The 16,480-nt window shown below is 42.5% G+C and overlaps 2 protein-coding genes across 7 annotated transcripts in view; one reads left to right on the top strand and one right to left on the bottom strand.

The window, feature by feature from the left end:
* Csgalnact1 (chondroitin sulfate N-acetylgalactosaminyltransferase 1) overlaps positions 1-16,480 on the bottom strand; it is a 335,361-nt gene that overhangs the window by 217,940 nt on the left and 100,941 nt on the right. The window contains exon 1 of one of the 6 annotated variants that reach the window (XM_006253028.5): positions 11,024-14,187. The exons of the other annotated variants lie outside the window; for them this stretch is intronic. The gene's annotated coding sequence lies outside the window, so the exon portion shown is untranslated. Of the gene's footprint in view, positions 1-11,023; positions 14,188-16,480 lie in introns of those variants that run through there. 6 annotated transcript variants of the gene reach the window in all.
* LOC134482366 (splicing factor YJU2-like) lies at positions 2,750-4,884 on the top strand. Its single transcript, XM_063275854.1, has one exon. The coding sequence runs from the start codon at positions 2,754-2,756 to the stop codon at positions 3,693-3,695; it is 942 nt and encodes a 313-aa protein (XP_063131924.1). The 5' UTR covers positions 2,750-2,753; the 3' UTR covers positions 3,696-4,884.

The following is a 16,480-nucleotide window of genomic DNA, read 5'->3' as shown; positions in this document are numbered from 1 at the left end:
AAATCTCCCAGTTTTAAATGATCATTTTCCTCCTGCATTCCTGAAACTAACTTTTTTCTAAATAAGAAACTCCCTAAAAACTCTTCAGAATTTGGTGACTAGAATGTTAGTGACTGACTATCAAATTGCAGCCAGACACATTCTCGATGTGATAGTTCAATTTCTGGAGACAGCCGCTTTCCATTCAGTGGGTGAAATGATTACATCTGGAAAATGAACTCAAAATCTGTCCCCAACTGCATCATTAAATCTCCATTAATTTTAAGCAGATTCCAACAGAACTGAACAAGGAGGCACCACCAGATCTCCCAGTTCTTGATCTCTCACCTTTGAGTCTAATTCAATTCCAGTATCTTTGCTTTAGAAGTTTCAAGTCTTTACAGGACTTGCAGGCTGTCAGTTCTACTGGCCAGACTCTGCAAGTCTTATATCCATCCCAAATAATTCTACACTTAAAAACTAGAAAGAAAGAAACTGTGAAATGTCTAGAAAATGATTTCAATATTTCAGAATGTAAACTTGGGGGTTCAGATATCAGTTTTGACTATTTTCCTTCCATGTTACCCAAACAGCTGGTGCAAAGCGTGGGCAACCACGGTCTCCAAGACCAGCAGAGAAACCCTCACGAAACTGGTTAGACCTTAGATACAACCTATGAGATTTAAAGCTCAGTGTACAACAAAATCTTATATCTCCCCTCCTGAGGGGTTCTTAAAGGTATAGTGCCTGCCCCTGTGATTGGTAATGGCTACCTGAAAACCCTTCTTCGTTTCTTCTAATGCTTATCTTGACTCTCTCTTCCAACAAGCTCTTGGAAGTCTTCAGCATCTTTTAGGCCACCCACAGTGGCACCATTGTCTATTCCTCCTTAAACTCTTCCTCCTTCTCCTCCTCCTCCACCACCACCACCACCACCACCACACACACACACACACACACACACACACACACACACACACACACACACCTGTTCCTGGAAGTCTGGGATTCATCTAATGATAATTGGATTATATTAATTGTATTAATATATAATTTAATATATAATAATTATATTAATTAAGGTATTAATTGGATAATATACCAGACCACATCAAGTTTTAAAAATGCCTCGGTGCGGGTAAGAAGTTATCTATGACACAACTCTGCTCCAGACTGGATGCAGCAGGCAGACCCGGGGGAGGCTACGTTGAGAGCCCTCCATGTCAAAAGTCCTCCCCTCTGCACAGTTGCTGACTAACAGCAGGGCAGCTGCATGGAGAAGGTGCCAAAAATGAGAATTTTTACAGTGGTCAACAGGTCCCTTCAAAAGGGAAAAATTAGTGAATTGTATTTCAAAAGATAATTTAAAATATTGAGACAAATAGTCAGGAAGAAACAAAACATACAGGCCTTTACTCAACAACATTATTCAAACTTGGCCTGACATGCATTAAACAAGCAGCAATCACCTCCCTAGACAAGGTGCTAAAGAGATAGAAAAATGAACGGAAGTGATGGCAAGATGACTATAGTCCATTTTGACCTTCAAATGCACGATGAACCTATGACTCTGCTCTGAGGAACCTGTGCTTTGAACAAACTTTTTCTGGAAAGGACCTGAGGAATATCTGCCATAGTAGCATAAACCTGTAATCCCAGCATTCAAGACAATGAGAGAGGAGGATGGCAAGTTCAAAGCCAGCCTGGGGTGTATTGTGACACCCTGTCTTAAACCCCAGGGTGCCCAAGAAAAGAAAAAGACCAGAGAATAAATTATTTCGGGCACTGTGTGCTTTATAAGGCTCTATTGCACATTCTCCTCTGGTGTGTTGTGCGGCCCTTTAAGAGTGTAAAAGCTGTTCTTTGTATGAGGGCCATTTGCTGGCAGCATTTATCCCAAAGGCTGCCTCTGCCACAGCCCTGGCTGAGCCAAGCACACTGGCCATGCAACCAGACAAAATTACTAAAACAGAGAAAACCAAGCGCCTTCTGTTAAAAAGGACTATACCTTGGTAGACAGGCAGTAAAATAGAGTTCAAACCTAAGTCAATAGGTTGGTTTTACTCAACTGTAACAAGAATCCCAGAGATGTTTGTGCTTCGTTTTTATTTTTATTTTGTCTTTGACAAAGGAGGTAGGGGGTAATAGGGATAAAGAACTTGACAAATTATTCTGATCCATATAAAGATGATGTTTCTGTCTCTTGTTGCCTGCCTGCCTCCTGGGAGGAAGCCATTGCTAGATCCTTGGACTTCCATTCACAACTGCTGCTGCTGATCGTTGTTGGGGAGTTGGACTACAGACTGAATTGTTGCACCTTATTGGATAAGATCTTGTAGTGGCTATTCCTGATTGTTAACTTGATTATATCTGGAATGAACTAAAATCCAGAACTGGAAGGCTCACCTTTGATCCTGATCTTGAGGCTGGGAGATACAAGTTTCTGGCCTGGATCTTGGTATGGAGATCTGCAGGCAAAGTGGCTATGAATCCCAGGAACTTAAGGCAAAGAGATCTCTGAATCAAAGGTCAACTGGGACAAAGCAAGTCCCAGAGCCATGGGAGGTGGTACACACCTTTAATCTGGGACGGACCTTTAATCCGGTACACACCTTTAATCTGGGACACACCTCCTGCTGGAGACCTACATAAGGACACTGTAAGGAGCAAAGAGTCTGTCTCTTGTTGCCTGCCTGCCTCCTGGGAGGAAGCCATTGCTAGATCCTTGGACTTCCATTCACAGCTGCTGCTGCTGATCGTTGTTGGAAGCGAAGATGTCGGAACGGAAAGTTTTAAACAAATACTACCCACCTGACTTTGACCCATCGAAGATCCCGAAACTCAAGCTACCCAAGGACCGGCAGTACGTGGTGCGGCTGATGGCCCCATTCAACATGAGGTGTAAGACATGTGGAGAATACATCTACAAGGGGAAGAAGTTCAATGCACGAAAGGAAACAGTCCAGAATGAGGCATACCTGGGTTTGCCAATCTTCCGTTTCTATATCAAGTGCACACGCTGCTTGGCCGAGATCACCTTCAAGACAGACCCAGAGAACACAGACTACACCATGGAGCATGGGGCCACGCGCAACTTCCAGGCTGAGAAGCTTCTGGAGCAGGAGGAAAAGCGCATGCAGAAGGAGCGTGAGGACGAGGAGCTGAACAACCCCATGAAGGTCCTAGAGAACTGTACAAAGGACTCTAAGCTGGAGATGGAAGTGCTAGAGAACCTACAAGAGCTAAAAGACCTGAACCAGCGGCAGGCCCACGTGGACTTTGAGGCCATGCTGCTGCAACACCGCCTATCTCAGGAGCAGTGGCAACAGCAGCAGGAAGAGGAAGACGAGCGTGAGACAGTGGCCTTGCTGGAGGAGGCTCGTTATCGAAGGCTTCTGGATGACTCTGACTCAGAGGATGAGGCTCCACCTTCCCGACCACAGGCAGCTGCAAGACCCAACCCCACAGCCATCCTTGATGAGGTACCAAAGACCAAGAGGAAGGCAGAGGGCCTGTGCAGGAAAGCCCAGTTGGCAGGCTTGGTTATACCAAAGAAGGCAAAGACGGAAGCCAACCGGGGTTCAGAGCAGGTCCGGGTGCCCACCACTGGTGCCCCCGAGAGCAGGAAGGTGGCCAACCCTGCACCCCAGACACCTGGTGCCTCCTCCCTGAGCCAGCTCTGTGCGTATGGGGACAGTGAGGACAGTGACAGCTGAGCATCAGTGATGCCCACCATGGCATCATAGACCAAGAAATGAAGATGGTATCAAGCAAACACCTTCAGCCAAGCCTCAGGACCATTCTACCATGGGTCCTGGCAGGGTGTGGAGAAGCAATGTCCCCAGGCACCCCAGGACAGACAGCCTGGTCCAGTCCTTCAGTCCTTGAGTTGTGTGAAGCCTGTTGACCAATCCCTTCCTGCAGCAGATCTGAACACTGTCTGACATAGGATGGGGGCAGGGACCGTGGGCAGCATCTGCCAACCATACACAAGGCCTGGGGCTCCACCCACATGCAACACAGTAGTACTGTAAAAAACAAGAAGAATAGAAAATCAGCTGAAGCTTTTGGACCGGAAGACAGTGGAGACAAAATGAACAGGACTCCAAAGGACTTGTCCAGGATTCCACAGTGACTCAGAAGCAAGCCCAGTAAGTCAATGTCCTGACCAATCTGTGGCCCACTGTGTGCCAGTTCACGACATTCAGTGTCCAGTGTGGAGGAAAGTGACCCATCCCAGTAAATGCAGCACCCAAGAGCTGGACATAGAATCTGAGTACAAAGCCATCCTTGGCTATAAGGCTTTCGTGGCACAACCCAGGCCTGTCTAAACCTCGGAAGGCTTGTTTGCTACTTTCAAACAAGAACACCAAAGTCTGGTTGCAACAGGAACTTCACAGTCGAAAAAGCTTAAAATGTAACCTGGGCCTGGGCTTGTCAACCTCAATACAGCAAACTTTTGACAGCCCCTCACTGTGGAATGACACCACAGACATTTCACACCTGCACGGAGCCATATTGGATTTGGGCCTAGCCGCTTTTTGACTGCATGGTTCAAAGTGACTCTGGGCTGTTTGGCCACAGAGACTCACCCCTAAGATGACTGCCATAAGTCTTAAGATTGTTGGACAAAGCCTCTCCCATGAATTTACGGCACAGGAAGATAACATTCAAGGGATGCCTCAGCTCGAGCAGATACCAGTTATCTCCTGAGTCAACACCCAGTGTCTCCACCACCTGATCATCGCCTGACTTCTTTGCCTCCAGCTATCACTGCCTATACCCTCATCTCCCCCTCCTTCATATTTCACAAAGGTCACTCCCCCTACCTGAAAGCCTTAAAAGCTGTAACGTTCATCCCAATAAACGAGACCTTGACAACAACAAAAAAATAAAAAAATAAAAAAAAAATAAAGATGATGTTTAAGGTTGACATAGATTTGGTGTGGGAGTTAGAAGGGAAAATAACCACCCCCTATATAAGCATATAACATAATAATTAAGAGTATAACTGGACTGGGGGATGGCTTACTTATTAAAATGTTTTTAACCAAAGCACGAGGACCAAAGTTTGGGCCTAAGAATACACTAAGGATCTCTAGGACTAGCTGGAGAACAGGGATGAGGGAGGCTCCCAGGAGTCTATGAGAGTGACCCTAGCTCAGACTTCTACAAACAGGGAATTAGACTGAAGTGACCACCTCCTCTAGCCAGATGGGACTTCCAGTGGAGGGAGGGGGACAGAAACCCACCCACAAAACATGCAGAGATAAAAATGGAGCGGATTGAAGGAACGGACAGCCAATGACTGGCCCAACCTGAGACCCCTCCCATGCAAGAGAGCCAATCCCTGACCCTATCAATGATACTCTGCTGTGACGGCACACAGAAACCTAGCAGCTTTCACCTGAGAGGCTTCATCCAGCAGCAGATGGAAACAGATGGAAAGACCCACAGACAAACATCGGGGAGTTGTGTGAAAGAGTGACAGATAACATTGGGCAAGATGGATGGATCAAGGACACCAAAAGAAGACCTATAGAGTCAACTAACCTGGGCTCGTGGGGGCTCACAGAGACTGAACCACCAACCAAAGAGCATGCAGGGGCCAGACCTGGCCCCCTATACATTTGCAGCAGATGGGCGGCTTGATCCTGTGGGTCATGCTATTGGATCTCCTTCCTCTAGGTCAACTAGCCCGGCCTCAGAGGGAGAGGATGTGCTTAGTCCTGCTCTGACTGGCTCTCCAAGGGTGGGCTGGTACCCTTCTCTTAGGAGGAAGGGGTACTGGGGGAGAGATCTGTGAGGATGAGACTGGAAGGAAATGAGGGAAGAGGCTGCGACTAGGATGTGAGGTGAATAAATAAGTAAATTAATGAAAAAAATGTCAAGGCAGGATCTATGGATAGCTCAGCAGTTCACAGAGAGAACCAGAGTTTGGATCCTGGAAACAATGCAATAAGCCAGGAATCTTGCAAACCCCTGTGTATCGTCAGTTCTGAGGAATCTGATGTCCTCCACATGTAAACATGCCCACATTTATGTATACACACATGCACATATACTTGAACATAGTCAGAGACAACAAAACCAGGCATAGTGGCAGACATGTACACTAAGGGAAAAGGCAAATTCCCAGGACTTACTGGTCAGCAAGCCTCAGTGAGCTCCAGGTCTGTGAGAGACCATGTCTCAAAAAACAAGGTCAATGGAAATTGAGGAGCAACATTCACACACACACACACACACACACACTCACACGCGAGCGCGCGTGCACACATGAATACGTGCACACGTGTGTGTGTGTGTGTGTGTGTGTATGTGTGTGTGTATGAGAGAGAGAGAGAGGGAGAGAGAGAAAGAGAGAGAGAGAGAGAGAGAGAGAGAGAGAGAGAGAGAGGGAATAAACCCAAATCAGATCAATAATGCAGAATGGTATAAAACAGAAAACAGATCATAATATATAAGAAATTAGCCCATGAAAAAAATTGAAAATGTGTTTAGGGAAGGGGTACAGAATGGCTCAATGAACAAGAATTGCTAGGCCAATTGATTATTTGTAGGACAAAAACTAAGTTTGGTGTTTTTAAATATTTAGAATAAAATATATGCTAAATAAATTATGAGTCATAAAGTTTAAAAATTATATTAGAGAAGCTGAAAGAAAACATAATTAAATATAATTTTAAAACCCCCCTTTATAGGGAACAACATTCTAAAATTGTAGTATTCACACATACACACACACAGTGCACATAAATACTTGAAAATAAAATTAGTAAATTCAATTAATAAATTATGAGGCTAGCACTGTAGCTCAGAGTTAGAATGCTTGGATAGCATGTCCAGAGTCCTGGGTTCAATCTTCAGCACCGCAGAAATATGTAATAAGAAATTATAATGATGGATATTTTACATCATAAATTTACAATTATATATTACCTATAATGTTAATACAGTTAACATTCTTATGCATTATATAGTAATTTTAACTGTTAAATAAAATTAACAACTTAGATACCACCAATTCCTGTTTTGAGACAGTAAGAAATACTTTTTTGAGTTTACAAATTAAAACTGCATCATCAGGTTTTGCTGATCAAATTAGATGTGTGAGTCCTCATTGCCTATCAGAGCTACCTCCAGGGTCCAAATCACCTATGAATGGAACAGAAATGAACTTAGTCCCTCCTGTAAATAATATCAAGCATGCTACTGGTGGCCTTGAATTTTGATCTAGCAATTTTCCTTCAAAGAAAATTTCAATCTAGGGTCTAGAGAGATGGCTCAGTGGGTACACACTCAATAACCTGAATTTGATGTCTAAAACCCACACAAGAGTAGAAAAAATTAACCCAACAAAGTTGTTCTTAGACCTACACACCACATACCATAAATACACACACACACACACACACACACACATACACACACACTATGCACATACAATAACAAGTATAATTTTAAAGGAATAAATCTAAGTAAAATAACCAGGAATGCATACAAAGACATAGGTGCACTAAGATATAATTGGGCCATGATCCATACAGCTGGAGTAGAATGTATGAGCCTGAGGGATGGAAGGGCTAAGCAGTTATGACAAGTCTGTGTCACAATATCCCACATCACTGTATAAATTATGCCTAGCAAAGTTGTTTTTTTTTAAACTTGTTTTATGTTACTGTTGAGGTTAGTAGTTGTATCTGTATAGTGAGTTTGAGTGTAGATGCACACATGCCATGTGTGTGTGTAGTGATTAAAGGGCAATTTGTCATTTCTCTCCCACTGTAGGTACCAGGGATCAAACTCAGGTCACCAAGCGTCAATCAGGCTTACGAAGTGCCTTTTACCTACTAAGTTATCTTTCCTTTACAGGAAACGTGTGTGTGTGTGCACGTGTGTGTGTGTGTGTGTGTGTGTGTGTGTGTGTGTGTTTATATTCACATACAGGATTTTTTTCTAATGTACCAAAATGGTCAATGTTGATCATCACTGTAATTTCCGTAAAAGATAGATTATAGGTAACTAATATCTTATTATTTAAACGTTTTTCTGTGTTTTGCACCCTTGCCACTACCTGATTTCTTAGAAACAAAAAAGCCTGAAAGACAACCCTTAACCACTCATAAAAAGAAATTAGAGGGGAAAATGTTGATGCTCACTAAGACAATACTCATTCTAAACACAACTGATAATAACCTCTGGAATATAAGGCTTCATATTGCAGATATAAAATCATTATTAGAGAACTATAGAGATAGCTTACTTGCTAAGGCATTGTCTGTGCAAACATGAGGACCTGTGTTTAATATAAAAGCCAGGCAGGGAAGCTCACACGTATAATCCCACTTCTGGAAAAGCAGGGACTGAAGGATCCTAGGACCTTCTGGTCAGCCAAGCCTAGCCAACTGGTGAGTTACAGGTTTAATTAGACATACTGTCTCAAAATATAACAAAAAGAGCAACTGAGGAAGACACCCATCCACCCATCAACCTCTGACCTCCGCAGGCTCATATACACACATGAACACACATAAGTACATGCAATACACACATTACAGTATCTTGTAAAATGGAGACGCACCCTAAGTTCTTCACAATCCAATCCCAACATGAGCCAGCCAGGTCTTAAAAATATGCTGGCATAGACAACAGCATAATGCCAATACAGGTCTGAGAATAAATATCCAGTCTGTTCACAAATGACAGGACCCAATAAATGTTCTGTAAGCAGAAAAGCCAGATTCATTAAAAGGAACCTGATCGATAAGCTTGATTTGGACATTATTAGACTGTTAGAGCAAAACACTATAATTAATGGAGGCCTGGCCTCATTAGGGCAGGAAGTTGGAGAACAAGGCTTGCCAGTCACTTGGTTCTAATACATTGAACAAAGGAAACAATGTACTGAGATTATTAACAAATCAACCAGGAGATATAAATAACTCTAGGGAGCATGGTGCAAGAGTATTAAGAAACAACTGCAGGGAATAACTCAGAAACCCTCCAAGACATGAAGAAGATGGTTCAATTGGAGATGACCGAAGGGATAAAATATCCTTAAATGCCAAATAGCTTTGGCATAGACTAGACTGTCACAGAGACGGAGTGGAACCTGCCCAGCACATCTGCTTTCAAGCTGTGTGAGATCCTTAGCCTCCCATGGTACCCATCTCCTTCTCAGCTATCAAACACAGAAAGAGCTAATCTTGAGGCAGAGTGAGACAATAGATTACCTGGTTCCAACCATTACAACGAAAGCTATTGGCTTCTGTCCTGCAGTGGTTTCCTATGGATTGTACATGACCTTCTAGAGTAAGTGGGGAGATGGAGAAGGCTCATGAAACCCACAAATGCCCTTCCTACCGCTATATCAGCAATACATTCTTGCTACAGGAGAGGAGACTCTTAGTAAGGAGGTATCCTATAAGCTGCACCAAAGACTCCAGGGGCACAGCTTTGTGTGTTGTTGCCCATGCTGGAGTGAGCTTTTCAGTGATGCTGGTACCTTTAAGCCACCTGTCCTCTTGTAAGGAAACAGAGGTCCAAGCTCCTACAAGCAGCCTGAATGAACTCATTGGCTCACCATGTCGGGCTTGGGGGAATTGTTTCTTTAATCTGCTGCTGCCCTCTTAAAGTCAAGGAAACTAATCTCATGAACAGTAAAAGAAAGCTTGCTAAACTATACGAAGCATGACTAGTCATCGGAGTTTCTGAGGCTATGGGTTTCGTTTTCCCTTTTCTGGCTCAAGGGAAAGCATGCAGAAAGGCCTCGCTTGATGCTAAAGGGAGGTTGGAAGAGTTAGAAAAGAAATGATGTGTCAGCAACCTGAGTGATGATGTGGATGGTGCCTAGGGACAGCTCCCAGGACGTGAATGTCTGGATTGTGTCTGCCATGTGTCAAGCCCTGACTCTGCACAGATCTGGGGATGAAAGAATGGGAAGAACAAAACCTTTCCTGTCAGAGCAACCATAGATGGTGGGGGAGCATGTCAGAGAAAATGCAATAAAACTTCTAAGTAAAAAGAAAATAAATTCACTGAGAACTCAGCAAATCCAGAGTAAGCTTATTGAACGTGGCTTTAAAAGAGATGTCGAAGGCAAAGAGAGAAGAAAATTGGCAGTGCTGGGAAGAATTAATGAAGACAAAAATCTATATTACTCAGTAACAAGATAAGAGAAACCTGCTAGAAATACACGATAAGTGTGTGTAATACTCAAGAGCCCCATGGTGTTCATCACAGTGTTGAAAGAATTAGGCAATGGCCTTGAGGGAAGAAGCAGGCATGCTAAGCTATAGCCATCACCAGATGCTAATAAAAGACCCCGAGTGGGACAATAATCTCTGGAAAGCCAGTGGCCAGTTCTGATCACTTGTCGGTGAGTTAGCCCTCTGTCTGCAAAGAAGTAATAAAGACAATTTATAGAGCTGCTGAGAATCAATAACAACATTAAAATTGATCATAATTAGCATTAAGGGTAGTTGAACTTGGAGTAATAGTGAGTTCATATTTCAGGAAAATAGTATGTAACAGGTGTGGTGGTGACTTAGATTAGTAGAGGGACTGGCTGGAAGTGAAAAAGACACGGGTGTGGGTTTCGGTTGTCTCTTACACACCACTTAAAGTCTCTAACATTATTTTATCTGTAAAAGATATTCGAGTGGTAACTGTCTGCCTTCCGGATGCATGTGACTATTCCTAGTTAATTGACCTGAGACCTATCGCCCAGCAAGAGCTACACGACAGCTATTAAATACGCAGCAGCATGCATTGTTTTAAGCAGATTCTCGAGAAAGGAGAAAAGATATACGTTACCATTACCTGTGGAGGCAGTGTCGAATTTCTAAAGAATAAATGACCATAATGTTGGCATATACTGTTTGTTGCTCAGTTACTATGAGAATACACAAAATGTTCCCTTTGATCCATAAAATGATAGGTAGAGGGAGACACTTAGAGCTCACCCCAAGCATCTGTGGACTCTGTCCACTGGCCCATTAAATAAAAGTCCATCTGGGCTAACGATACCCCCACTACGCACCTCGCAGGTCCAAGGCAGCCAGGCTCAGCCTCATAGGCCGGGTGTTCTGAAGCATCAGTCCCTACTAGGTGCAGATGGTTCAGCCACCCAGCTCCTTTCACCCTTGACAGTGTATCATGATCAACACAGCGGAAAGCCAACGAGTATTTCTGTAATAATGTGAGTGACCCAAAGCGTCCAAGTGTTTAGTTCCTCGTAGAATACTAATTTTGGGTTTTTCATTTTTCAATTCCTCAGCTTGTTTGCATATGCAAATACAGCCTGTGAGCACTTGCCAAGTGGACTGAAACTGTCGATTTCATTACAAATCCTAATTCCTTCCAGAGACCAGAGTTATGTGTCAGGGGGCAGGCAGTGCACCATGAACTCTGTAAAACATAGTGAATTTGCTATAAACTGTAAAATATGTAAGAAGGGGTTAAAACTATTTTAGACTACCCAAAAGCACTAACGAAGGTCATATACTCTAAGATACTGGATGCCGAAATCAACATTATATCTTTTTTTTTTTTTTTAGTTATTTGAGAGGTTTTTTGTTTTGTTTTGTTTTGTTTTTTGTATATCTGAAAAGAGAGAAAATTGTCCACCTACCTCCAAACAAAAGCTATATGGTCATTTTGGGAAGCAAGGAGAACTGTACAATGGGACATTTGTGTGGATGAATGAGAAAGGCTCTCTCAGAAACTGGTCCAACAAACAGCTCTGCTCAGCCAAGGCAAGTTCAAGGGGCATAGAGAGGCCAGGCTCTGATGCAAACTAAACGAAAAGCACTGTTGCTAATGTTCTCTTCCCAAACTCTTTGCTCTATTTCCATAGCTCAGGAATCCCTGGCAGCCAGTGCCCATAAGGACAATGTATGTGTATTTCATAGGAATCACCATAGAAGTCTGTTGTCCCTTCTAACACTTAAGGAGGAAGCACCATTGCCCTCCCTCTACCCACTAGCTATTCCAGGGAACCTAGAAACCTTGATCAAATTTCCAAATCGTTATTATTAGGCCTGAAAAAACTGAATTTTTGAAAATTAAAGTTGCAGTATGACCTTTGGAAATGAGCATTTTCACACTCTGTAGACCGAGTTCCTTGCCTTGTGGAGAGCAACTCATAAACATTCGTCAAAACTAGAACCTGTGCTGTGAACATTTATTTGACTTCCTGCCTACAAACTTCCCGTCAGGATCTACACTGGAAGGGCTCACACCTTTTTCCAGGGTCTCATGATATGGTAATAAGAGTGGAAGCAGCCCGACTGACCATCAGTTGGAAGCTGGATATGTGATTATATAAATTAGATAAATATATATAAAGTATAATTAGATAAATTAAACAAAGATATAAAAATTTTATACATAAAAATAGATAAATCCATCCAAAAAGCTGAATAGTAGGTAACCAAAAAAGAAAAATGAGTCAGCTCGATCCATAAGACCAGCAATCCCATGAGCTCAGGTGAGAAATCTCATTTTGCTGCGTTTCCAAAAGCCATCTATTTAAACACATACAACTTAGTGTTGTGTAAGAAAATGATGAGTAGGTAAGGAAACATCCTATATAAGGGAGGAAGTTAGTATTTCATAAGTGTTGCAAGTCCATAATTGACGCTCAGCACATCACAGGAATTGTCCAATTTGTTCTTCTTGGCATCTCTAATATTCCTATTTTTCCAGTGACAAAACAGAGGCACAGTGAGGTCTGGTAGCTTCTCTACAAGGCCACTGGCTGGGGTGAAATTCTTGCCTAGTCTCAGAGCCCAGCATCTCAGGACTGACTACATAGAACTTTCTAGTGCAGGACTGGGATGCAGCTTGGTGATTGCCTGACTTGCAGGAGATCCTGATGTAGATCCTTAGCATGGGAAGAAGTGCAAGAGAGGAAGACAGAAAGGAAGGCCACCATGAAAGAGAGGAGGCAGAACAGTATGGATAGAAGGTAGAGGGGGAAGTCTTACTTTTACCTAAATCTTTGGAAATCTGTCACAAGTATAAGCTGCCCCCAAATAAATAATACACTCATTTCTCATTCCTTGCTTGCATAAAATGTTATGAAGGACAGTGCAAATGTGCTCTGCATGAATTATGCATTTTTAAAGAAATATAGTTTTATTTCTGTATTTACTCATATAACTAAGCCCTCTGTTTTTCAGGGACTAGAAAATGGAAAACACAATCCACTGTATACAGAATCCACAGAAGCATAAGAAGTATATATACATGCATATATATACCCATATAATACACATGTATGTGCACATAAATGTTTATACATATATACACACATATTATACACATGCATACACACGCTATGCATTATGGCTATTGCTGTGAGGGTTGAGTTTGTTTATTCAATACAGACTGACCGGAAGACTAGAAGCTTTTGACTTTATTTCTAATAAAGGAAAAAAAATAAATGCATTCCAGGTAGTAAAAAAGAATCAAAGCCTATTACCGTATCTCTCAACTGTGATCTATTACCAACAGTAACAGAGAGATATAGTGTATTTTTGTGATATGAAATATTTATCCCAAAACACAGAAGCTTGCTCATTAGGCGATATAAAGCGCACGGAAGGGAGCCATAGAGCTGTGATGCTCATGTGCTGTTTGAAATCACAAGGCCCGGAGCACCGTGGTGCTGGCAAAGGCTTAAGGTGGGCCATCACCAAAGACACTGCTCAGCTGCACGGGGCACCGGGACTGCACTTCTAAGACGCTCCCTAGTGACAATGCCACCAACGATGACTAGGACACAGTTTGAACCGCAACATGCTAGACAATATGCCTAATTAAATACGACTCTCATCTGAGAGATCAAGCTGAAGAACTAGCTTAATAGTTAAATACTATTTAACTATTTAACTAGCACATAAAACTCTGTCAAACACACTATCAAACCAGGAACGGAAATAAAGAGCTGTGCTTTCTCCCAGAAGCATTGAGAAACAGGGGGAACAGTCGCCTGTGAGTTCTTCGCTTTCCCATGGGGACAATAACTCAACACAGTTTGCAAAAGATTCTGGAGGGTTCTGATTCCATGAATGGTTAAGAAGGACTAGGAATTAGTCTATCATTTCATGTATAAGTGAGCAGTTTAGAAGTACTTACTATTTTTAACTTAAAATTCATCTGACAAGAATAAATAATGCACTAGAAACAGTAGAATGCCAGAAGCCGAGGACAGGGTCAGACTGGATGTCCCTGTCCGCTGGTGGCCTTCAGTGAAAATCTGGTGCACTCCACAGGGAGACGGGCTGCACTGAATGTGTGAGGTTGCTAACTGCGCACTCCACGATGAGGAAGTTCACGTCGAAGCAGCGGAAGCCCTGTGTGTGTGTGTGTGTGTGTGTGTGTGTGTGTGTGTGTGTGTGTGTTTGTGTGTGTGTGTGTGTGTGTGTGTGTGTGTGTGTGTGTAAGAGAGACAGAGACAGAAAGAGACAGAGAGAGACTTATTAGACTAGCTTACAGACTGAGGTCCAGCTACTCTAACAATCACTATCTACCAGTGGACGGTCCAAGAATCCACTAATTGTTCAGTTCACAAGGCTGCTGGATGCCTTAGCTGGTCTTCAGTACATACCTCAGAATCCCCAAGAAGTGGGCTCTGAGTCCAGAGCCCCACCAGTAAGATAGAGAGAAAGCAGGGCAAAAAAGAGCCAGCTTCCTTCTCCCCTGTCCTTTATATAGACTGCCAGCAGTGGTGTGGCCCAGATTAAAAGTGAGTCTTCCCACTTCAAATGATCTGGATTAAACGTGTACATTCCCACCGCAAAAGATCCAGATTAAAAGTGGGTCTTCTCGCTTCAAGCGATTTAGTAAAGAAAAAGTAAAATCCCTCACAGGTATACTGAGCTGCTTGGGTTTTAGTTAATCCAGATGTAGTCAAACTGACAACCAAGAAGAACCATCATAATGACTGTATTTGTGACTGCCTGGCATGCACCCATGATTCCTCATGCTTCCTCTCTAGGGGAATTTTGCTTCCTTGTGAGAAACCAGTCTAAATGGTTCACATAGATGAGGCCCAGTCTCCTCCTACAGGGATATAAGCTCTCCCTCTGAGCAGCAAGTTCTGAAATTCCTGCTATGCCCTCTCACAAAAACCTGCCTTGTTTAGCAGTCTCCAATTGCACTCCTCCTGGCGGCTTTGGGAGGGTGTGAGAAGCCCCACACTCTGACCCAAACCTGAGTCACTAAGTCAACAACAGTCACTGGACATAATGCTTTACAGCTGTTTCCCCAAATAAAAATGAATAACAAAACCCTGGACACGTTCATCACTTTCTTACAAGGACATGTTCTGTTAATACAGTAATAAGCTTTAAACCGAAAACAGAAGGGAAAAGCAATTAAATATACTAAATGTCCAAGGTTCAAAATGGGACCAGTTTAGACTGTAAATTCATAAGGGTCAATGTGAGGTTCACTGGAAAGAGAGAAAACATTCTACCACATATATCTAATTCTCATCACAATGGCCATACCCATGCAAGTTTCAGTAACCAGAATGAGTTACTTTGCCTCAGTTTCTCTAACTTTAAAATGGAAAATTTGAACAATCTTCAAATATTTAAATCACATAATTTATTTTTAAAGGTACCATGTACAGAGGCTGGAAAGATGATGATTCAGCAGTTAAGAACACTGGTTGTCCTCTCAAAGGACACCGGTTCAATTCACAGACACACTATCTACATGATGGTTCCCCACCATATATAACTCCAGTTTCAGATAATACGATGCCTCTTCTGGCCTTGACAGGCATCAGGCAGTCAAGTAGTGCACAAGCAGGCAAAACACTCATAAATGTAAAATGTAAAGTGAAAAGTGAATTTTCTATAACCTTCAAATGTGACAAAATGTTTGCATGGTAGAGAATTTTTAATTTAGTTTATTTTTAATCATATGCATATCTTTGTCTGTGTGTCAGTATGTACCCATGAGGGCAAATGTTTGTGGAGGCCAAGGACATCAGACCCTTGATCTGGAGTTACAGGCTATTGTGAGCAGCCTGATGTGGGTGCTGGTAACTGAACTCAGATCCTTGGCAAAAGCAGGCTAGTCTTAACTGCTGGGCCATCTCTCCAGTCCCAAGGCAGAGGGTTTTTATTATTATTATTACTACTATTATTATTACTATTATTATTATTATTATTATTTCTGTAGTTCCTTTGGAAAAATAAAATAAAAAGTCGCCTGAGTTTGAGAAGTTGGAAAGGGCTAAAAATTATGACATCTATTCAGTTAACAAATTAAATAAAATATACTAAGAATCAAATGATTTGGGGGCAATAATATTTCTGGAACAGTACAGCTTCATCTTTTAATGATTTGTAGAAGCATTTTCAGGGAATGAGTCAGAGTTTCCTCTCCAGCACCCATCCCTGGCTGTATCAGGAGAGGACAGACATTGCTGGCAAACCATTTCCTCTGCAGGCACTAACAGCTCTCTTCTCAGGCCCGC

Source organism: Rattus norvegicus, chromosome 16, assembly GCF_036323735.1.
Source record: "Rattus norvegicus strain BN/NHsdMcwi chromosome 16, GRCr8, whole genome shotgun sequence".
Lineage (NCBI taxonomy): Eukaryota > Metazoa > Chordata > Mammalia > Rodentia > Muridae > Rattus > Rattus norvegicus.
The sequence above is the reverse complement of the archived record's forward strand: the minus strand, read 5'-3'. Positions and strand labels throughout refer to the sequence as shown.

Coding starts and splice junctions, on each gene's coding strand:
- LOC134482366 (XM_063275854.1), top strand. CDS start 2,754: ATGTCGGAACGGAAAGTTTTAAACAAATACTACCCACCTGACTTTGAC.